The 25016-nt window shown below is 46.2% G+C and overlaps 1 protein-coding gene across 2 annotated transcripts in view; it reads right to left on the minus strand.

Moving 5' to 3' along the window:
* The window catches only part of POLR3A (RNA polymerase III subunit A), a 316237-nt gene that overhangs the window by 72823 nt on the left and 218398 nt on the right, over positions 1 to 25016 (minus strand). Inside the window, exon 22 of one of the 2 annotated variants that reach the window (XM_085604831.1) lies at positions 1227 to 1262. The exons of the other annotated variant lie outside the window; for it this stretch is intronic. Coding sequence (XP_085460957.1) covers positions 1227 to 1262 — 36 coding nt within the window. The remainder of the gene's footprint in view (positions 1 to 1226; positions 1263 to 25016) is intronic. 2 annotated transcript variants of the gene reach the window in all.

The raw sequence follows: 25016 nt of genomic DNA on the forward strand, positions 1-25016 counted from the left end.
TCAGCACGACTCATCCTGGACATCCCCCGTCGCAGCCATATCTCCGGACACCTGAGAGACCTGTACTGGCTCCCGGTCAACAAGAGAATCACCTTCCGACTCCTCACCCACGCACACAAAGCCCTACACAACCAAGGCCCAGGATACCTCAACAGCCGCCTCAACTTCTACGCTCCCAAACGCCAGCTTCGATCGACCGGCCATGCCCTCGCCGCCGTCCCCCGCATCCGAAGAGCCACCACAGGGGGACGGTCCTTCTCCTACCTCGCCGCCAAGACATGGAACTCCCTCCCGACCCACCTCCGCCTGACCCAGGACCACCTCGCCTTCAGGAAGCACCTCAAGACCTGGCTGTTCGAGCAGTAACGGACCCCCCTCCCCCAGCGCCTTGAGACCCTCTGGGTGAGTAGTGCGCTATATAAATGCTTTGATTGATTGATACTGATGTAGTGAGACATGAAAGGATACTGAAGGAAACTGTGTACCAAGAGCAGATAACCGAAGGTGTGCTTGTCATTCACTGAACTATAGATAAGAAGGTGGATTTTCTTTTTGCAGTGTTTAAGATCCTTGTTTCTTGGGTTTAGTGGATATTAAAGTAAACATATATTAAAACTTCTGAAATAAATCATCAATGGTAGATGTACACGCTAAGTGAGATATGCTGCTAATGAAGAGTAGGGGATGAACAACATATGCAAGATCTTTTACATGAGTAATCAGTAAAGATACTCAACCTAAAATGTGTTTCAGAAGTCAATGTCCCCTAGCTCTGCAAACATTCATTAAAAAAATAGGTCATACAGAATTATAGAACATTTTAGACATCTGCTTAACATGCCTGTAAGTAAAACAAAGTGACACCAGCCCGGATGATAGGCTGGGTCTGGTGGCTTAGTGGACTAATGCATCCACGGCAGCGGCCTGTGTTTGGCCTCATGTTCACAGGTTCAATTCCCACTCAGCCTTTCATCCTTTCTGAGGTCGATAAAATGAGTACCATTGAGTTGGGTAACAATAAACATCTGTTATTCTGCACCAAGAGGTCCCTTTGGAGGTGAACGTGCACTTCACAAATGCACATGTTATGACATAAAATCTCACACTGCACAGACTGACATTAAGTTCGCTGTAAAGTTACTTCATGCAGTGAGTATACAATAAGCACTGGTACATTCTTTTAAAATACAACACAAAATGCTCTTGAACAACCCATGCGCAGGTACCTCATAATACTTGCCCGAACCGGTTCCGGTAAGAGTCTTTTTCGATGAGCAAAACAAAGACATAGTGGTAAGCATTTATATATATATATATATATATATATATATATATATAAAAAAAAAAAAGAATGGCCAGTACACCAAATGAACTTGAACAACAATAATATTGAAAACATGTTCTTGCATTAAAAAATAAATAAATCACGAAGACGTGTGGGCGGGCTTAGCTTATTTTCATGAAGCAAAGTGTGCAAAACCGCACATTTTATAATATACACATTTACAAAAATGGTTTCAAAATGATTTATCAATTAAAGTTTTGGTTTTATTTAGGAGTGAATAGCTTCAGTCCTGAACAAGAGTATTATAATGAAATAATTATCATGGCCAACATCTTCCATAGCACGTACAAGATATCGGGGACCAGTGTAAAGTCTGGTCAGCAATATACAGCCACATAATCTGTGACCCAAGTCAGAGCTGAAGGAAAGTATAACTAGGGCCAACCCCCCCAATAGTGAAACACAAGGAGCCTCGCACTTTGCCAACAATGGCGCAGTCAAACATCTGGTGGTTAGAAGCCTCTACTTGCAGTACTATCACAGATTTTGAACGCCGCAATGCCACTTGAGTGGACTCAAGGAATTAACAATTTGGAATCTCTCATGGCCACCATTCCACACTGCCAAAAGTGAAGGAAAAGCAAAGTCTTGACTCATTAATGAACGTTTGACGCACTCAAACCACAGGAACGGCAAGAAAGTGAGGTATAGTTACTGCACTTACAGAGGAAAACATTGCACCTTCACTTAATTATTTTCTGCCTACATGATTGGGTTTATAGCCCCGCAGTGCATTCATTGTGAACTAAGAGGTGGGCCCTCTCTTTGTAGAATGCGTGCACAAAGTTTGCGCACAATCTTTTGACAATAGGCCTCCACAACAGGAGTGTGCTTGAGGTAAATGGTTTGACTTGAGGGAGCCTGTTAGCAACAACTATCATTAGATACAAGAACTAGTTCTGCCCAAACTTCAGCTGCGAAAAGAATACCCAAACACTCAACTACATTGTGGAGCAGCGCTATAAAGGGGATGATATTCTAAATCTTTGGAGAGAGAAGAAACAACAGCTTGTCACTGAACATACTTCCGTAATTTCGGACAACATTTATTTAACTAGGGAATCTAGCTTTTGATTTTGAGTCATGGAGCAGGTTGAGAGACAAGATCCGAAATCTACACTTGGGCTTGGACAGAGACGATGCTAATCCCTGTAAAGCGTAACTTCAGTCTTGAAAGGATTACGTTCGCACCAGCTAACAAGTGGATATTTTTTTTTTCAGTTAAATGAACGGAACACAAACCATCCTCTTCTACACTACAAGCACACATCTGAATCTGTATAATATTTATTCAGTCACTATTTGACAATAAAAGACACAAAACATACATAAAAACATGATCGTGTCCATTAAAGAATCTACAAAAAAATCATCACATCTTAAAATCCTCTAAAAACCGTGAATTACAAATAGTAAAATACAGACATTACAAACAGTCACTTCAGAACTCATATGGAAAAAATAAAATGTCGGTCTAAATTGCCACAAACCATAAACTTTGAGGATTGGTAATAAGTGAGTGCGCCTGAAAGGCTCGTAATAGCAGCAAAATAATATGAAGAGCTCTAGTCTCTGCAGAGAAGAGTTGTCAGAAGAGCATACTAATATTTTTGAGTCATACTGGCCTGTTTGGAAACAGGGATATCGAATTTGAGCCCACGCGAAACTTGGTGAACAGTGAGCATTCCCAGACATTTCTCACCAAGACAAGGTAAGGCTCAGGGCTGTGCTTAACTTTGATAACTAGATATTCTGTCTGTTAGACCTGTCAGCCCTTTGGCAGTTCCCTCCTCATTTTATTATTTTTGTCCTTTCCCCCTTCTCATTTTTTCTGTCTACCAAACTTTTTGGGTGCTGATGTAGAGGTTCTGGGCGCCTCATCCTCACTACCTGAGGGAAAGGCTCAAGGTGCTCCACTGAGGAAACTAGATGAGGGAGGTGAGATACACAAAATGGTGGCTCCAACTGTCACCTCAGCACCTGGACCCTGACTGCCATGAGAGGTTCCGGAACCTTCTGGGCCCCTCTGGCAATTCAGGCCCAAGGTGATAAATAGAGGTGACAGGAGGGCGGCCATTTTAGAGTAGAGCTGAGTGGCCGGTTAACCAGGAGTAAGGCACCTGAGTGGGGAGGTGGCTGCACTGGTCAGGGATTGACAGGTCTTAGGGTCTGCACGGGTTCCCCTCGCCAGCGACACCACCCCCAGCCTGATGACCAGTCCCTGAGTGCCGCCAGTGACTTGAGACCGGAGTATTTAGTGAGACCCCGAGGAGGAGTATACCCCCTGACCTATGAGTTCGGAGGGAGGGTCATTGCTGGGGCCTAGCGACTGATAGCTCCGCTGTCGCCTGCGATTGCCATCTGTACTGATTCTGAGAAAGATGTGTGCGCCCATGCCCTGAGGGTCCTGTCAGTTCAGTCCTTGTGCTGTGAGAGGATCGGCACCGTGTAAACTCAATCGCCCTTCCTCCCCGAGTGCCGCCTTCAAGTTGCAGCTGTCTTCCCTAATGCCCGGACACAGCGTTACCTGAGGAATTAGGCTGTCGCTGCTGACAGCAAGTCGCCTGGGGAGAGGGAGCGGCCCCGGGCATGTGGCAAAGTGAGAGCAGCACAGCTGCGTTGCTGTGGAAACCCGCATCAGGAAGTGCAAGCGGGGCAGCCGTGAAGTCGCTGCCCGAGTCACATGAGCCGGGGCTGGAGCGCCGCCCCCTGGCTGTGCAGGAACGGAGGCCGCACCTCCATCGGACGCGCTGTTCCGGGACTGGAGCCACAGGAGTGGTGGGCCGACCGACAACGACGCCTCCTAGTCAGGTGACCGGTGGGGAGGAGGAGGTTCTGCCAACAAGTTAGGGGGAGTGCCCTCTGACGGCAACGGACGGAGGTTCCCATCGGAATAGGAAAGAGCCTGGGGGAGGGAAGATCCTGAGGGGAGGTGGCCCCGTGGAAGGGAATCTTGCATCCTGACTGCTGGGAGAGAATTCCTCCACCGCTCCGTGACACCAACGAAGGGGAATATCGCTCAATCTTGTGAGCTGCCAGAGGAGAACATCAGACGGACAGTAAGAGGGGGAAAATAGCGTGGGAGAAGGGAGAGTGTTTGTGCGCTGGGGAACTTTCGAAAGACTTTAAGAAAGGGAAGACCTTCCACGACTGTTATAATTATTGGCAGTATAGCGCCCCCACGTGAGTGACTCGAGTGAGGTGAAGGGTGGAACACATATTGGGGCGGATGGTGGTGGTGCCAGCCCCAGTAACCAAAAGCACTGAGGTTTCAAAGGTCATTGGGATGGTGTAGATTCAGTGTGCAAACCATCCCTAATAGCTACCTGGATGGAAGTAACCCCTAGATTGTCAACGGTACTACCCCTGTCTTGATAAGTGATATATATCCAGGGCAGCCAGTTAACCCCCCTTTTGTTAGTTTAAGGATTACCCTGAGAGTAAATCGGGGATTGGTTACTGGGCAGGGTTACTAGGGGGTTAGACGTCCTTCCAGAGGCCAGGTGCTATGCATAGCCCACACGGAGAGTGCCAACGATGTGCCAAGTCTGAAGTAATACTCCCTGTACAATGTTGACATGTAATACTTGGAAATGCTATTCTGAAATGTAACGGAGTGTTTAGCTGTAAAAACACATTGGATGAAAAGTTTATTCTGTATTGTAAGGACTGGTTTTGCCTCAAGATTAAGAGGAACGTTCATATGAAAATGTAATGAATTGTTCAGATTGTAAGGTCTAATTGAAACACGATTCAAATAAGAACGAAATGAGATAAAGTCTTATAGTGAACCTTACATTTAATCGGTGTAGTGTCCTTTTTGAGTGGTGCTGCGCAAGATTGCGAGCTGGGTAGGATGCACGCATGAGAGGCCCAGTGGAGATGTAAGCCTGTTGACCTGAGCCAAGCTACCCCTAGGACGTAGGTCCAACACTGTCATTGTAGGTTTATCCAAAGCTCGTCGCTCCCTGGTAACAGAAGCATAATTAAAGAATAGTACCTTAATCTTACCCCTCTCACGCTCTCACAACCAAGGTGGAGAGGAAAATAAATCAGGTCTGCCTGAACCCTCTGCGATTCTCTTTATGTATCCCAACCATATGCCCTTCGTCACAACTTAAACAATCTAAAATCACCTCTCGATTAAGGTACGTATGTTGATTGCTCCAAACCGCCATCGACAAGAGCAGCGTAGCGAGCGAGTTTAATATGATCTTCCACATATGAAAAACAGCCCTGGCAAGTACCACACATCAGGCATTAGACTAACGCATTTCAGTGTGGTGATCCGCATCACTGAACTGAAATGCAAAGTCAGGCATTCATAGCACCTCCTCAGCAGTCTGGAGCAATAGTACCACTGTGTGAGCCTTGAGCAAGGTGCTGTAGCGCGCAGCCCATGCTTCTTGCTGCAGGCTTGGGGGCTGGCTCATCTGAGCTTGCTCAGGATTAGGCTACAATGTAACCCATTCACCCGGTGCGGCATCAGCACTGACTTCACGAACGTCAGTCTCTAATTTTCCCAATGAGAAAACAATGACAGAGTCATGTGTCTGCAGTGCACACATGTACAAGTTTCAACCAGCGCAGGCTGCTCCCGCTGCTGCTCGCTCCATGCATTGCGAGGGTTACATTTCTGCATTCACTACAGAAAGGACCAAACTGTGGCTTTGCCAATGAATGTTGTTTTACACTTCGACCTCTGAGAAGGAGGGGGAGGAAGAGGGATTAGGAAGTGAAAACGGAATGGAAGGAGTAGACGGCAGAGGGCTGATGCAGAGAAGGAAAGGAGGAGTAATTCATGATACACAAGGAAGTGGACCCCAGCCGTGGTGACAGAAGTACAGTACTTTCCTGCTCCCAAGATTGCGGTATCTCCAGATCTTCGCTTTACTGCCCTGGGGAGTGGTGTCTGTAGCAGGGAGCTCCGAAGATCTGAAGCCAACAACGGACGGTAAGTGAGGGGTACAGAGGGGACAGAAAGGACAATTTCTGTTGCACAACAGAGCTGTGGCGACCAACACCAGTGCACCACTCCTGCCTGAAATGCACACAGAGGACGGACACAAGAACACCGAGCATAAACCATGTCACACATGGGCAATCTGAAACCTTGGCTGCTATGGATAAATGCAGTTCTTCTACAGTAGCGATTTTCCTTCGGTTGGAGTTTTGAGCAGTCCCGATAAACCCATATGGCTGCACCATAGGTCATAAATGGCAAACACTTGAGTCTATGGACGTCCGACAGAGGTAATATGGGCTTGCTCCCCACTCTGTCTGCCAGCCCAAATAGGAACCCTACTGATTGATAAAACTGCAGACAGCGGTTTGCAAGGACCCAACTATTTCTAGAATCAAAGGTAATATTTAGATAGGGGAACTCACTAACCCTTATGGAACTTTTGCCTCTTATGTAGATTGGCCTGAATTTACTGTTTTGCTTCCCTACGACCATACAATGGGTCTTAGAGATATTTGTTTCTAGATCAAGACTATTCATAACAAGCATTTGCAATGCAATAGGTCTTGCATTACTGAAAGTTTGAGCTATTGACGCTGCATTATTATTTGCAGCGCCAATAGCTCAAACGTTCAGTAATGGGAGACCTATTGTATTGCAAATGCTTGTTAACTCCTGCAGGGAGTTTAGGATTATGCAGGAGAAAATAAAGCAGATGGGTCAAATGACCGTGAATTTGGCATGCAAACAGAGCAGAGTTTTTTTCTTGAGTGTTTTTCCAAATTTACCTTAACTCTGTTCACTAATTGTTGTACAGTTTAAAAAACATTTATTAGTCCTCATGCTTCTTAATTTTAGGAATGGCCATGATACCTTGAACGGCTGGTCAGCCCACAATTTCAGTTATTTTGTGAAATTGCATCATGCCCATGTACTGCTGTGCCATCTGTGGGCTCTGTACTGGAGAATATGTCACTGGGGGCAAGGATGTGCACACTCCCGGGCAAGCTCTGGCCACTGACAATAGTGGGTAAAGGGGAAAGAGGGGTGGCCCTTATGCTCGGTGCTGCCAACTTTGGGTTGGGGGACTAAAGTTTGATTCTTGGCGTGGCTCAACATCATGTGATCCTGAGCAAATTATTTAATCTCCCCGTGAGATCCACAAAAATGAATTTGTCCTGGTGTGACGCACCTGATGCTCATGTATAGTGCTCCAATACCGTCGAGTCAGGCTCGTAAATAAAAAAACGCAAGTGTGTCAGCAGGAAGGAGGTCGTCCAGGCCCCCCCCCCCACCCCCAAGTGCGGCACCTTATGGAAGGGGTGGTTAAGGGTCGATTTACAAGGTAAGGGAAGACCGGGTGGCTGTCCAGGAGGATTGTAAGATAAGGAGCACGGGCTGGGGCCTGCGTGGATCCTTTTGCATCTGGTGGGGGCACAGGAAGAGCATTTCCTTATTAAGGAGGCGTTGTTGCGTTTTCACATCTTCTTACAACCCCTGCATCAAATGATATTGTCCTGGTGGTACGCAATTGGGGCTCTTTTAAAAGCGCATTAATACCAGAGTCGGTTATGGGGGAGAAACAAGGGGCACAAGTGGTACCAGGGGGTGGGGGGAGGGGTAGAGGCAGCAAGGGGTCAAAGGCGGGAGAGGGAACGAACCGGCACAGGTGGAGGAATTTAAGATAAGGAGGAGAGGGTGGGGCATGCAGGAGATGCATTCGGCATTCCCTCACATTTAGTGCCCAAAGCAGAAGTAATTAGCAGACGACGGTTGGCCCACAGGCAGAAGTAATTAGCTAGAGGCTAGATAAACACCTCTGCGGACACTCCTGCTCCCGCTTTCCACACACTATAGGCTCGAAGCTCCCTGCTTGACCCCCGGAATGGCTGCAGCAATGCCCGCCCACGATCATGGCGCCCGAGCGCACATGAGGAACCTTCTGGAGGAGGTCTGCCAGCGGCTGCCGCAGCGCCTGCGGGAGGACGACCTGCCCACGGAGGAGGGCGAGGAGCCAGCCTGTGACGAGGTGCAGTGGTGCATTGTCCACTTGCTGGAGAGCGTCGGCAGCTTGGAGGCCCGCAGGACCTCCGGGAGGTGGCCCGCCTGCTGGCAGACTCCTGCGGCTGCGACCTGCTGCCCTCCGAGGTGCTAGAGGCCCTGGCGCAGAGGCTGCTCGGGTCCAACGACTCTGACGACTACCTGCAAGTGATGCGCATGTTGCGGAAGGTGCTGCAGCGCGAGGAGAAGCTGGCAGCCCTCCTCATCGATGAGGCCGGCCTGAGCCTCAGCCTCTTCGGAGATCAAGGGCCTGCTGCAGGGCCGGCACTTGTTCTGCCTGCGGCTCCAGCGCGACTACCTGGCGGAGTTCACTGGAGCCGACCTAGAGACCATTCCTGAACCGGAAGCACAACTATCCCCTTCCGCAGGACCAATGAGCGGGGCTGAGGCGCACCAACCACCCCCTTCCGCAGGACCAATGAGCTGTGCTGAGGCGCAGGCGTCTACCGGAATCAACAGAAAAGCGGATGGTGACCCGTAAGGGCAGCTCGTGCACCTGGCCATCGGGGACAGGAGCGCTGAGGTCGGTTATTACCTGGAAATCAAAACAAGTTGTGCAACGGAGGCGACATCGCTGGGCGCACTCCCTGCCTCCAGTGCAGATGGCGGCGAAACCGGAAGTCAGGAAGCCTTCGTTGGGACGTGGGCGGGGCCTGCTAAAGAAACAGGAAGGAACCGTCAGAGAAGACGTCCGGAACCCTGCAGGCTCCATGCTGAAGTCCCGGCACCATTAGAGGGACCGGGCGAAGAACGAGGCCGACTGCATGGCACCAGAGGCAAGACGGAGCTCCCGAGTGGTGAGGAGAGCCCCGCGGCGTGCCGAGGAGACGGACAGGGAACCTGCAGACCGAGGAGAGATGCCGGAGTCCTGAAACAGCCGGTGAGGGAGGGCATGGCTGGGTGCATTGCCGGCGCTCATTCTCTTAAGGGACCCGCCAGAGAGCGGGCCGCTCCATCATGGGGCAATTTTGTCTACTTGCTCAGCCCCGGTGATATAGGTCTGTAAGGCGCACGCTGAAGGACACGACATGAGCGTGCACATCGGCTGTCTGAAAGACGCTGTGAGCGTGCACATGGCCTGTCCGGGCGCCGTGAGATGTGCACGCATATGGTGCAAGCAGGCGTTGTGATAACGCCGCGAGCCATATGCGTGCACATCTCCTGTCCAGGCCTTGCCGTACGCGTGCACATGTCCTGTCCCTCATCGAAAGCAAGCCGACAACAATAGATCTCGCCGATAGCGAGCAGCCCTTTGCGCTGCATCGCTAGGCGAGACCTAAAAAGGACAAAAAGTCCTCTAAGACTATTTGGTGTACGGGAGAGCAAGACCGCATCATCGGCATAAAGTAAAGATGGAATAAAAATCGATTTTACATTGGGTATGTCTTTCCCCCATGATAATAAAAACAAATTTACACCATTAATATATAAGAGAAATAAAATGGGGCCAAGACACAACTCAGGCGCATTATCTGAGACAAACTAAAGGGGGCTGTACATTCTCCCTCAGTACCGTATCTTCCAGAAGCACTGACCCCATTATGCAAGACGCAAAGGAAGTTCGGTAAGGGTAGACCAATATCAGTTAAAATATTCCATACGTTAGACCGATTGTCACGGCCAAAGGCACCACTGAGGTCCATATAGGCCAAATAAAACGGGCCCTTCCTGGCGCTCACATATTTACCAATAATAAGATGCAAATTAAAAAATGTTCTACAGTTCTCAGGTCTTCCCATAAGCCATATTGGGTGGCGCAGAGAGACTATTTGCTCCACCCAGTCCTCAATTCTCTGTAAAATGACAGACCCCACAACATTACCCCACAGAATCCATGAGCAAGATAGGCCTGTAACAGCGGGGATCCTGTTGATTGCCTTTCTTACAGGTACAATGGTAGCAGTCTGTCAAGAAGAGGGGATACCAAAAGAACCTGCAGCATTTAAAACATTTGTAATTTGGGGCGTCCACAGCTTAATGTTATCCTCAAAGGGCCATAGGCACCCCGTCAGGGCCTGGCTCCTTGTTCGAAGGGCCGACAAACAATTGCAGCAGAGATCTTATCCGACCCAAATCTAAATAGCCAGTGAAACTGTGGTATGCTATCTGTATCACCAGTCAGGGATAGCCACGGGACTACCTCCAGATGAATAGATCTATTTAAAATGTTCTCACCATTTATCAGGGTTAATATTAGATCTCAATTCCTCTGATATGGTGGGTGTTGGTTTGAACCCATTAACAATGGCCAGCATGAGTGCACAGTAAAGTATCAGCTGTCAATTAAGGATCATAAAGAGTAGAATTATGGCCTAGCTTCGCATTAAAATCACCCCCTAAAACCACTTAAAAGTTATAAAAAAGGATTATGGGCCTCGATTTTTAAACTGAAAGTACCTAAAACAAGATATCAATCTCGAATCCCACATACAAGACTGCTTTGTAAAAGTTAACAAGAAAGAAATTAAGCTTGTTAGATAAAACAATCCACATAATGTGTACCCCCATGATTATATACAATTGGAACAATCCTATAAAACATTGAGGGCTGGATGTATCAAGACAGTTATTTGTGATTCCCTAATTGCGAATCACAAGGATTCGTAATTAGGGAATTGCAAAAGGACACGTATGAAGGTGTATAGTACACATTTTGAGATTCATAGGGGGTCGCAAATGACCTACCTCGTGAATATTTATGAGGTAGGTCGCAATTTGCAACCCCCTAGGAATCACAAAAATCACAGGGATGGTGGCCTGCTGAGATCAGCAGACCACCATGTCTGTGATTGCTTTTAAATAAAGCAATCTTTTCTTTTTTTGTAAAGCAGCCCGTTTTCCTTAAAGGAAAACGAGATGCTTTACAAAACGAAAAATGAAAAGTTTTCTTTTCATTAGGTCGAGGACCGCCGGTCTGCCGAAGGCAGAACCGGAAGTCGGAGATTTAATGACTTGGAGAAGAGGGGCTTGAACCCGCCCCTCTTCTCCCCTGTTCTCCATTGGCTGGCCTCTTCAATGCTGCTACAGAACATCAATGGGGGGGGGGGAGGGAAAAGAAGCAGTGGTCTATTCAGCTTCCAATGGTTAGTACAAAAATCAACAATGAGGGGGGGAATAGACCACTTGTCCTGTGTACCAGGGTCTCATTTAACGTGGATGGTTGTCGTTAAAAAACCCTCATATACGTACACAGGTCTCGGGCGGTATATGTTGATTCTCCGCCTTCGTGTGTCGTAATAGCATGATCATTGGGCTTTTTTTTGTCCAAATGCTTGCCTCCCCATGGAGGAAGACCAACTGGTTCTACAGTAGTGGTCAGAGAGATAAAAAGAGGGTGTGCTCGTGCTCAGTGAAGAAGTGATTCTGAAGATAAAAAACCCGGTTGTCAAAACTCTTTTCCTTTATTCTTGAGATATTTGACTATGGGAAATTAAAATCGTGAACGTGCATGTGAAGACCTAGTTATTGGTCTAATGCACTGGCTATAATCTTTAGGAGGTCTGGACTACATGTTTCAGCCTCGTGCAGAGTCTAGAGGCTTTCGTCAGGACCAAAGTAGATTAAGGTGAGCTTTTCTGGGCTCACCTTGTGAATTCTGGGGGCGGTTATATTGTACTCACCACCCTTGGTGTAAGGAGTCAGATCTCTTAGTACCTGTTCCTTATTTTTGATTTGAACATCTTTCTTCAGGATGTTAGTCAGGCGGTAGTAAACCTCTTGCGGTTCCTCCGGCAGACCCACTTGTTCTGACTCTGACGTTATCTCTCTGACCACTACTGTAGAACCAGTTGGTCTTCCTCCATGGGGAGGCAAGCATTTGGACAAAAAAAAGCCCAATGATCATGCTATTACGACACACGAAGGCGGAGAACCAACATATACCGCCCGAGACTTGTGTACGTATATGAGGGTTTTTTAACGACAACCATCCACGTTAAATGAGACCCTGGTACACAGGACAAGTGGTCTATTCCCCCCCTCATTGTTGATTTTTGTACTCTTCAATGCTGGCCAGCCATTGGAGAAGAGGTCCCGTCACTCCGATCAGGCCCCGTCCTTTTCGGATCGGGGGGCGTGTTTTTTGCAGAAAGTCTAATTATCTCCTCCAGCCAATGGCCGGAGGAGATAACAGCAAAACACGCCCCGAATCCGAAAACGACGCTGCGTTTCTCCGAGGCATTTCTGCTCTGCCTCGGAGAAAGGCGGCGGTGTTCGATGACTGCTTGGAAATATGCTTTTTACAAAACGCTGCAAGTACGGAGGTACCGAAGATTCTCTGTTGCAGCAAGGCACTGAGTGGCGGTAAAAGGAGTTTGATGTAAATATACATGCGTCAGCAGCGGAGGTGCAATAAGTGTACTTGCTGATGGTGCAGTGTTGTGGATATATCTAATTAGTTGTCGATATTCCCTCTCGCCATGCCAGCCTATAACCCTCTAAATGCCCCCTGGTTCTTACTTGGTAAACTTCTCTGAGCCCGCACCAGGTCCTCTGGAGGTGCCCACTCCCAGCCGGTCGGCGTACCACCTCCGCAGCGTGGACATGGTCAGGTTCCACACGAAGCCGCTGCCGTTGAAGAGCAGGCCCTCCACGCCGCACATGAAGGCTGAAGCCATGGGTCGGGCGGCCCCCTCCTCAGAGCCGCGCGCCTGTGCCTCCGCCGAGGGCTCGTGCCGCACTCAGCGCTCTCATAATTAGGATGAGAGTCAGAAGCTCCGTTGACATGAATTGGTTAAAAATAATATCATGCTGTAGAGATCTATATAAAAATTGTCTTTCCATTGTACTGCTGCTCTCCTTATTTGCTAACCTTTGTCAACATGCAGCATGCTTCCTCCGCCCTGAACGGACTTTCCCTTCGACCTACCTCCCAGTGGTATTTTTCAATGGAGCCTGCGATTCTTGCATATAGAAAGCGTAAGCGTGTATCTCAAACAGAAACTGAAACTTCTCTATCAAGGGGAAACATCACTGCCAAAGTTCAGAGCTTGTGAAATCACTTGCTAGTTAATGTTCGGGGGGGGGGGGGGGCTAAGCAAAAATTTCGGGGGGGGGGGCTGAATCTTTAAACAGTAGGCAGAGTGGCGCTGATTTCGGGGTTGGGGGGGCTGAATCTAGGCAGAGTGGAGCTGCGGGGGTTCTTAGAAGGGGTGAACCAACAGCGAGGCCTCATTAACATGCAAATGGTCTTTTTAAAGACCTGTGAAGTGCTCGGGCGCGGCTTTGTGTCTGCCCGGGAAGCGGTCTCATCCCGGGCTGCCACACACGACGGGGCGTGGGGGGGGGGGGCTGAAGCCCTTTGAGTTCAATGGGTGTTTGCCGCCTGATCACAGGTAAATGCGGGAGAGAACGGGGTTGTTGAGCAGGGCCGGGCTGGCTTGCCCGGGCATCGGGCGTTTCCTGTAGCAAAAGTGCTTCACAGTTAACCTCCCCCATAACCCTACAGCTGGTCCGACATAATTGCCAGGCCTACTTTGGGGTTCCAGTTCGGCCCTGTTGTTGAGTATCCTACCCAGGGCTTTAAGTGGGATAAAAAAAAATGGGTGGGGGTGGGGGGCGGTGTTGTGTTTTATTATTTGTCACGTCATTATTTCAATGTGTTCTCGCTCCTCTGCCTTCTGCTCTCGCTCCACTATTCCACGTCGGTTTAATATTCTAGAGCGTGGGTTGTGGATGGTGAGCTGAGGGAAGAGAGCGGAGGTGTTTCTCTGCTGTTCCGGAGCTTAATGGAATAAAGCTTCTTATATTGAATCACGGAGTCTATCTTTACAATTGGCGACATGGAGAAGTGAAACGGACCTACGCTGTTTACTTTGGTTATTTCCTGACATTTCATCTTGAGAAGACGGCTTTTAAACGACCTCTGTCAGCCATCGGTGGGAAGTAATTTCATTTAATTGTCATGCCCACGGAGATGTATTGAATGACGCACAGGTCGTATTTACTAGTTACCTTCTTATCTCAAGCCTAGAAGAATACTGCTAACTCTTTTCCCCTAATTCATTTTTTGCATTTGAATTTAACTGTTAACTCACGAGCGCCTCACCTTCACGCTTCGTCGAGTTCTGGAACACAGCTCTGCAGAGTTCGCCTCCGGTGATTCATCTCCATTCTAAAATTGGTGTCAGCTTACGTCTGACACAGATTACAGCTATACGCTTTTACGCCTGAGGTCACGCACCGTGACCTTTACGTGCAGCCATTTTAGCAGGCAGCAACGCTAATCTTCGGTGATGCACACACCAGTTGATTGTTAAATTTCACTACCATGTGATTATGAAGATGCGCGCTTCACATCATTTATTTATTTGCACAGCTGTTTAACTTGATGTACGGTGATGTGTACACCAAATAATTAACTTTTATGCAGTTGTTTTTCTTGCTTGATGCACACGGTGATGTGCACACCAGATTAAGTGCTTTTACGTGCACACTCTTCTTTTACTTCAGATATTCAATCCCTTCAGTCATTTAACTCTTCCTCCATTGCATTGGCATCCTGCGTAGTTTGGCCTTGAGTGAACATTCACAGAATTTTTTTTTTTTTTTTTTGAGGCTTTGAGTTGTGTTATTCTCCAAGATGACAAGTCAAAGTTATTCTATCCAACCTCCTCAAGCATTCTGGCCAGCGGGATCTGACCCATGTATGAAGTGGCCAGAATGGAAAGCCTATTTTCTTAACTTTATTGACACTATCGATGAAGATGGGAAAATGACACCTGAAAGGAAAAATAAACTTTTATTACACTCTCTTGGTCCAGGAGGACTTAAAGCTTATGAAGAAATGACCAAAGCTTTAGGGGGTGGCGATGTCAATGTTTTCGATGCTATTGTAAATGATTTTGACACTTACTTCGCTCCGAAAGTTTGTATTGGCATTGTTAGGTTTCGTTTTTTCCACAGGAAACAAGAAGCAAATGAAACTATAGATCAATATGTTTCAGCTCTAAGAAAACTTGCTGCTGATTGTAAGTTCGATCATTTAGTTGATCAATTTATCAGAGATCAGGTAGTCATGCATAACAAGGACCCTGCAGTACAAGACAGGTTGTGGATAAATGGAGATGCAGAATTAAAAGATATTCTGAGTATAGTCAGAAAAGCTGAAATGTCTAGCCGTAGCGCTAAGTTACTTAAACAAGATGCCGCTATCGCTGAAACTTCAGCGGAAGTAGTTGGCAAGATCAAAGCTAAAATTTCAAATTCCAAAACAATTGTTCCATTCAAACATAAAGCTAAGATTAGTAAAAAAAAAAAAAAATTATTCGTAATAATAATTTTAGATGTTATCGTTGTGACAGTCCTTCACATCTAGCATCCAGTAAAACATGTCCTGCCTTAAGGCAACGATGTTCCAATTGTGGCATTGTAGGTCACTTCACCAAAGCTTGTAAGAGGAAAGGGAGTAGTAGAAAAATTAAATGTTTGGATGAAGCGGACTGTGACTCTAGCGATGGTGAGGGAAGTATCAAGAAACTTACTATCAATGATTCGAGTGATAGTTCTCACAACTTGAATCCAAAAGAGCATTTCATTTGGAATATAAATGATTATGACAATAAGACATCGAAAAAACCTTTATGTATTATGTCTATTGGGGGCATTTCTGTACAAATGTATGCGGACTCTGGTTCGCCATATACTATTGTTGATGAGGTGACGTGGAAATCCCTATTTGCTGCACGTTTGGGTGATAAGCTCCTAGAATCTGATATTCAGCCGGAAGAATTTTCAGGAGAGAAAATAGATATGGTTGGATACAGATCCTTGGTTTTTAAATTCAAGAATAGACAGACCACTAGCAAATTGTATGTTGCTAAGAAAGGACCTGCAGTTTTGGGTTGGAAGGACCAGGGTAAATTAGATATAATTCTCAACCCTAATAGCCCTGAACCAGTCATGGTGCTTAATGAGGTTGATTTATTTTGTGAAGAAATGTTGAAGAAGTTCCCAAAAGTCTTTAATGGTAACATAGGTAATCTTAATGATTTTGAACATCAAATTGTTTTAAAATCCAATGCTTGCCCTAAAATACATAAAGTCAGACATATTCCGGTTCTTCTTAGGGATGATGTTGAAAATGAACTGAATAAGTTAGTTAAGGCCGACATCATAGAACCCATTGAATCTGCCGAATGGATTTCTCCGGTTGTGGTAGCTAGACGTAGTAACGGCAAATTGAGACTATGTATTGATCTTAGGCATTTAAACAATAATATTGTGGTAGATAAATTTCCCCTTCCAAAAATCTCTGAAATGCTGTCCCTGGTGAAGAATGCGGAGTGGTTTTCGTCAATAGACTTGTCTGCTGCGTACCATCAGATTTCCTTGGCTGAAGAAAGTAAACAGTTGACAGCCTTTATCACCCCTTTTGGCTGTTTCCAATATAAAAGACTTCCATTTGGTTTAGCCTCTGCGGCAGCTATTTTCCAGAGATTGATGTACCACTTATTTGGCAAAATCAAAAATGTCAGATGTTTTCAAGATGACATTCTTGTTTTTGGTGCAGACAGAAATGAACATGACAAAATTTTGAATGAAGTGCTTTCCATCTTAGAATCTAAAGGGTTAACAGTTGAACATTCCAAGTGTAAGTTTGCTGTCAAATCCATCACGTATTTGGGCCATACTCTCAGTAAAGAAGGCATTTCCCCCAAACCTTCTTTGATAGAAGCAATTCGTGATGCACCTAATCCCAAGAACAAGGAAGAAGTCCGATCCTTTTTAGGACTGGCTGAATTTTACTCTAGATTTGTTAGAAATTTTTCATCAAAAATGTTTCACATTAGACAACTTCTCAAGAATAGAGTGACATTTTTGTGGGACACAGAGTGTCAATTGGAATTTGACATCATAAAGCGTGCAATAGTTGAAGCTCCTGCTCTCAAAGGATTTGATCCAGATTTAGATAATGTTGTAACTGTGGATGCTAGCAACAAAGGTTTAGGTGGTGTTTTGTCCCAGATTAGAGCTGATGGCAAGGAGAATATTGTTGGTTATGCTTCCCGTGCCTTATCTCCTCCTGAGGAAAAATATTCTGTTATCGAGAAAGAGACTCTAGCATGTGCATGGGCTACGGAGCATTTTAGATCTTTTGTGTGGGGTAAATCTTGTATTATACGTTCTGATCATAAACCTTTAGTCAAGTTACTCACAACAGAAGGAATTTTGAATGCCTCAGCTAGAATTGCAAGATTGTCCTTACGTTTACAAGACTACAATTATCTAATTGAGTATGTGCCTGGCAAAAAAAACGTAATTGCCGACTTTTTGTCAAGATTGCCCATTGATATGTATGAATGTGACCCTTCTGATTTGGAAGTTGAGCAAGTCGCTTTGGTTCACAATCAAGGTTTGTCTAATTTTGATGAGAAAGAATGGTCGGATGGTTATAGACTTGATTCTATTTTACAACAATTATTGGTTTTTATTAATAAGGGGTGGCCTTGCAAAAGCAAACTTCCTGAAATATTAAAAGCCTTTTGGGAAGTCAGACAAGAACTGTCTGTTACTAATGGGTCTGTTTTCAGAGGTGATAAAATTGTTCCTCCCGACTCCTTGAGAATGAAAATTGTGAAACTTTGTCATGAGGAACACTGTGGCATTGTTAAAACTAAGCAAAGGATCAAGCAATGGTTTTGGTGGCCCGGCATTGATGTCCTAGTTGAGAGAGTGGTACGTGATTGTTTGCCTTGTTGCAATTCTGATAAATCCTTGGTCACTTTGAGGCCTAAGTTAGGAGAGTCTTTTGTTCCCACCAAACCGTGGCACACTGTTGCAATTGATATTATGGGTCCTATTGGTTTGGAAAGGAAGTATGTGATAGCACTCATTGATACCTTCTCAAGGTGGCCTGTTATTAAAGTGGTGAACAAAGTCACTTCTGAAGAAATTCTGAAGTTTCTTGATAGAACCTTTATTGAAGAAGGTTTGCCTGTCCAAATTATTTCGGATAATGGAGTTCAATTCTTGTCTAATATGACCCAGGAATACTTCAAAAGAGCGGGAATTAAACTCAGGACCACGTCTCTTTATAATCCTTCTGGGAATGGTATGATTGAAAGATTCAATAGAGTATTGAAGAATTCTATTCAAATGGCAGTCCAGAATAATTGTGATTGGGAAGTAGAAATTTTCAAAACCATGTAGATGTATAGAACTACTCCTCATGATTCCTTGGAAGTTTCTCCTTTTGAAGTCATGAGAGGTCGTGGTGTTAGAACTAAATGCAATCCTGAGTGGTTATTGGAAGCTGCTTCCAGCACTGTTCCTGTTGAAGTCATCAGGTCAAGGATTGTTAACAAATGCAACAAGTACCAAGAAAAGTACAACCAGAAACATAATACTAAAGAAATTCATGTTAAGGTTGGTTCTTGGGTCAGGGTCAAGAAACCTTGGAAAACAAGTAAAGGTGAAAGCCAATATTTCAAGCCTTTAAGGGTTATCAAGGTTCTTAAAAATGCTGTACAATTGTCTAATGGTAAGGTTTGGAATCTTAAAAGAGTAGCCATTTTTCGCCCCTCTTCAAGTTGGTCTAGCAAATTTTTCCCTCTTAGATCAACCCACTCGTCTGATCCTCATTCTGAGTGGGACATTATCACAGAGAATAGTACCTTTGCCAATTCTGATGAAAATTGTATTATTGATGATGCTAATTCTTCTGATGTCAACAATGATGCTACTGTGTGTGGCAGTGGTGTTGATGTTAATTTACCTTCTAGTGAAGAACATGTATTGCCGTCTTGTGGGGAACAAAGCAACATTAATGTAAACCTACCACAATGTGACAAACGCATTCGTCATAAACCCAAATGGATGTCGGATTACGTTTGTGATGATATATCTTAGTCCTATTGTTTTGATTGATAAGGAGGAAGATGTGTTGTGTTTTATTATTTGTCACGTCATTATTTCAATGTGTTCTCGCTCCTCTGCCTTCTGCTCTCGCTCCACTATTCCACGTCGGTTTAATATTCTAGAGCGTGGGTTGTGGATGGTGAGCTGAGGGAAGAGAGCGGAGGTGTTTCTCTGCTGTTCCGGAGCTTAATGGAATAAAGCTTCTTATATTGAATCACGGAGTCTTCTATCTTTACAGGCGGTGTTGCGCGGGGTCTATAAGACTTGTATTTTGCTGTCTCTTTTGTCATTGCATCCAGGCATAATGATACAACAAGTAACATGATACCTACAACAAGTTAGGACTATTGGCTTTGTCAATCGTTATTAGTTGCATAAGATAAATTAGCAGTAACTGTGGCTTGTATATAATATTGAAAAAGCATCCACTTGAAGCCCTAGTGACACCACGACAATGTTACTGCTCCTGAGTTTCAAAAAGAGACAATATAATCACGCAGTGGCTGAACTCGACAGATTAAGAAATATATCCCAAATTATATATAACAGTCGGTAGACGCATGCCTCTACAGTGTTCTCTTATATTTTGAAACCAGAATTGGTCAAGTTCGTATCCTTTCAAAGTTCCCTTTTCAAACAATCATTATCAACGCCAAGTCTGGCCCTGGCACGGTAGTGCGATTTTTGTTTAGTATTAATAAAATTTGACACTTCAGACAGCAGTTTCAGCAGAGAGGACAAAGAAGGAATGGGCATGGAATCCAAATACTACTAATGCATATTAGTCCGGGCCACTGGCATTTTGCGATGCTGCAGCGTTTTCCTCATAAGTATGGATTTGCCAAACTTCCCAAATAATGCTCGCATAATAAATCTCGCTTTTGAGAGTGATTAAGCTATTGACATTGTAAATAACAATGCCGTTTCTTTAAATGTTTTAAAAACAAAAACAAACAAAAATAATGTCATGAGCAACGCCAATAGCTCTAACTTTAACAATGCCGAGACCGTTGCATTGTAAATGCTTGTTTTTAAAGAGCAGGCAGAGGTCCGTGGGACCACTGCCTGCTCTTAAAATTGGTTTTACAAACATTTACAAGGGGAAGGGGTCCCTTGGGGACCCCTTCCCATTTGCAAATGGGTTATCATCTACTTGAAGTAGGTGGTAACATGCAAATGTTTTGCGACCACAAATGCGGTCACAAAACGTTCATACATACCGATGAGATTCGGTATTAGTAAGGGATGCCCTAAACCCGTACCTTCCTAATAACGAATCGCAAACCCATTTTGAGATTCGGAAACAGGTTACCGAATCGCAAAATTAGGTTTGCTGTATCGGAAAAGCATTCAAAATGCTTGATACATCTGCCCATGAGATTCTAATCGGAGTGGCTAGACCTCCCTCGCCGCGCTCTCTGGCCAGATGAAGCAATAGCAAGAACTAAGAAGCATCCAAAACCGTCCCACACAATTTCTTCTATGGACCAAGTCTCTTATAGCATAATAATTTTAAATTTGGTGAGCACACATCAGTTTATCAGCAAACATATTTTTTTTTTTTTTTACAGAGAGAACACTATTAAAATAAAAAAATTTAAAAAAAACATTGCAAATAAACATTGTATGAAACTGGAGTATTATGTAGTGTGGGTGTTAGACCTCTCCATGTTATACTATCACAATACCCCAAAGATGGTTCTTGGATTCACACTAATATATCCTTAGCGAAGTCCTGGTAAAGTGGCAAAAAGCAGTCAGGCTGTACTAAAGGAGCATGTGTTAAGCATTTCAGATTACCAACATGGACGATATGTAAGAAACGCGTTACTTACCTGTAACAGCAGTTATCCAGTATTGGTGTCTTTCATAGATTCACATGCCTGAATCATTCCCCGTCGTCGAGACGGGAGCCTCCGGTACATAAAAAAGTAATGTCCTATAGACATACATAGAGAAAAAAAAAAAAAAAAAAAATAGGCCTAAGGGCCTCCCCTTAGCCGCCTATCATAGTCCTTATGTAAAAAGGACCAAACTCCTAGAGCCAGCCAATCAGCTATCACCTCCCTCTAGAACCTTCCTGGCAGGAGCCTCAGTCCCTCAGATTTTCGTACGCACCTAGCTAGGTAGGCGTAATATAGTTAGAGAGAGGTGTGAGTCCTTCCAGGGGAGGCGGGAGGGTTGCATGTGAATCTATGAAAGACACCAATACTGGATAACTGCTGTTACAGGTAAGTAACGCGTTTCTTATCCAGTATTAGGGGTGTCTTTCATAGATTCACATGCCTGAATCAGAGTAGTTAGCAATACATTATGCACATTTCTGATGTAACATGCCATAAAGGTATTTGAGATAATACAGCATTATCATAACAGTTCGAAACATTGGCATACATCAAAATAGTAAAACAGTAAAGAATGTGCATACCAGGATGGCGGGATGTTGGAAGGCTCACCTCACTGGAATAGATGGCGAAGCACCGCCTGGCCCACTGCCGCATCCTTCGTAAGTTCAGCATCCAGGCAGTAGTGTCTGGAGAAGGTATGCGGTGACTTCCACGTCGCCGCTCTACAGATGTCCAAAATCGGCACTCCAGCGAACAGCGCTGCTGATGTGGACATCGCTCTGGTGGAGTGTGCTTCCACCCTGTCTCGCAACGGCCGTCCGGCCCCTTCATGGCAGAAAGCTATTGCAGAAGAGATCCACCTTGAGATGCTCTGTTTTGTGAGAGGCATACCCAGCCTTGGTCTGCTGTAGGCCACGAATAGCTGCGAAGACTTTCTGAAGGTTTTTGTCTTGTCTATATAAAACTTAAGACACCGTTTGAGATCCAGAGAATGGAGCGTCCTCTCTGCTGCCGTGGTAGGGTTGGCAAAGAAGGAGCGTAGGACCACCGGCTCGTTGAGGTGAAAGTCTGAAGGCACTTTCGGTATGAACTTGGGATTTGTCCTCAGCACCACCCTGTCCTGTTTGAACTGCATGAAGGGCTCCTGAATGGAGAGAGCTTGCAACTCGCTGACTCTCCTGGCAGATGTGAGCGCAAGTAATAGAGCCGTTTTCCATGAGATGTACTTGATGGAGGCTCGGTGAATGGGCTCAAAGGGGTGCTTCATGAGTTGGTTAAGGACCAAGTTGAGGTGCCATGTCGGTGGGACCCGTCGGGGCCTTGGAAAGGACCTATAAAGACCCTTAAGGAACTGTTTAACAAGTCTGCTGGACCAGAGGGACGGGCCTTGAAAAGTCCTGGTAAAACGTGAAATCGCCGCTAGATGCACCTTTATGGATGCATGCGCTAATCCGGACTGTGCCAAGTGCAGGAGATATGGCAATATCTGCTCGGGTGTGATATGAAGTGGTCTCAGGCCCTTCTCCGAGCACCAAACGCAGAAGCGCTTCCATTTGAGGGAGTAGGTTTTGTTGGTACTGTCCGCCCTCGCTTTTGCTAGCACATCCCTGCAGTCCTGCGGGATGTTCAAATGGCAGAACTCTCTGTGCTCAGGAGCCAGGCCGATAACCTGAGCGATTGGAGGTTCGGGAATTGCACCTGCCCTTTGGACATGGTCAGCAGGTTCGGGTGCTGTGTTAGACGAATCGGCGTCCTGATGGAGAGGCGATGAAGGTCCGAGAACCAGTGCTGCCTCGGCCAGTACGGGGCGATCAGAATTAGTGTACAGGGCTCCGCCTTCATCTTCCTGAGGACCCTGGGAATCATCGGGAACGGTGGAAAAGCGTACGCAAATACGCTGAACCAGCCTATGGAAAAGGCATTTCCGAGCGACTCCGGTTGGGGATGCCAGCTTGCGTAGCTTGGGCATTTGGCGTTCTCCCTGGTGGCAAACAGGTCGATTCCTGGGGCTCCCCATTCCGAGAATACGTGTGTCAGTGCACTCTCGTCGAGCTCCCATTCGTGGGAGAGAGATTTCTGCCTGCTTAGGGCGTCCGCAATGGTGTTGTCCTTTCCCGGGACGTAGTCCGCCCTGAGCGTAATCCCCTGGAGAACAAGCCAGTTCCAGATCTTCTGCGATTCGCGCGATAGCGTGAGCGAACGCGTTCCTCCCTGTTTGTTCAGGTAATGCATCGTCGTGGTGTTGTCCGTTCTGACGAGCACCTGAGAGTTCTGGATGCGTGGTAAAAAGGCCTGCAGAGCTAGATACACAGCCCTCAACTCCAGCAGATTTATATGGAGGCGTTGCTCCCGATCCGACCATTTGCCGCTGACTCTGAGGTCCTGAAGGACAGCTCCCCAACCCGCTAGAGATGCATCTGTGGTGATCACCAGTGGCGCTGCTGGCAGCAGGAACGGTAGTCCTCTCGAGAGGTTTCTGGTATCCTTCCACCACTCGAGACTCCTGGATATTTGCGGTGTTATGCTTATAATGTCCTCGAACGAACCTGCACTCTGAGTCCACTGGTTCGAAAGAGCCTCCTGCAGTGGGCGCATCCGCAGCCTGCAGTGAGGGATGAGTAGTATACAGGAAGACATCATCCCCAGGAGTGACTTGAAGGTGCGAACTCTCAGGGATTTCCTTGATTGCACCGTTTTGGCCAGGGATATGATCCTGTGCTTTCTTTCGTCTGAGGGAAATGCTCTTGCGCATTCCGTATTCAAGGTAGCCCCGAGGAAGGTGATGCTTCTCGTTGGGGACATATGTGATTTCTGAAGATTGAGCGTCAATCCTAGATGTTGGAAAAGATTGGTACAAGCGTTGAAGGATTTGGTTGCGCCTACGGCCGTAGGCGCCTTGACCAGCCAGTCGTCTAGGTAGGGGAAAACTTGGTGACCCATTTGACGTAGGAAAGCTGCCACAGGAGAAAGGCACTTGGTGAAAATCCGCGGAGCGGATTTGAGGCCAAACGGAAGGACCTTGAACTGGTAGTGTTGTCCTGCCACTTCGAAACGTAGAAACTTTCTGTGCCCCTTGAGTATCGGGATGTGATAGTAAGCATCCTGAAGATCCAAGGATGTCATGAAGTCTCCTTCCTCCAGAATGCCTAGGATTTCTTGGAGCGTCACCATCCTGAACGACTGACTCTTTAGGAAGGAGTTGAGTGCTCTGAGGTCCAGGATGGGCCTCCACTTCTTTTCTTTCTTGCGTATCAGAAAGAAACGGGAGTAGAAACCCTTTTCCCTCTGAGCTGATGGAACTCGCTCTATTGCTCCCTTCCTTAACATCTCCGATATCTCCCGGAGCAGCAGCCGCAGATGTCTGTGTGGAGACCTGCGGGGAGGGGTTGCAGGCGGGATGGCGGTAAATTCTAGGGAATGGCCGAATCTGAGGAGTTGGAGCACCCAACGATCTGAGGTGATGATGCGCCAATTTTTTAGGAAATGGGTCAATTTTCCTCCAATTTGTGAAGAAGAAGATGGTAGCTGGACTGGCTGGAGTAAGCGGTCACTGGCGTCCGCCGGTGCCCCTTTTCTGGTTCTTACCCCCGAAATTGGATCTTCCGTAAGATGATTGTCGGCCCTGTTGTTGCTTTTGCTGGTACTGGGTCTTATTCTGGAACAAATATGAGGACTTATTCTGGAATGATCCTCTGTAGGAAGACTGACCTCTAGACTTGTTGCCCCGAAAGGACTGGTTCCGTGCCTGTAAGGTTCCAAGCGCTCTAGCCGTGTCCGTATCCTATTTAATGGCCTGGAGCGCCTCGTCAATTTTATCTCCGAATAGATGCTGCCCATCGAAGGGCATATCTAGCACCTTCGTTTGCACTTCCTGCCTGAACGATGTTGCTTTGAGCCATCCTTGGCGGCGCAGGACTGCAGCCCCAGCCAGTTGACGGAAGCC

Source organism: Triturus cristatus, chromosome 1_2, assembly GCF_964204655.1.
Source record: "Triturus cristatus chromosome 1_2, aTriCri1.1, whole genome shotgun sequence".
In the NCBI taxonomy this organism is placed as follows: Eukaryota; Metazoa; Chordata; class Amphibia; order Caudata; family Salamandridae; genus Triturus; species Triturus cristatus.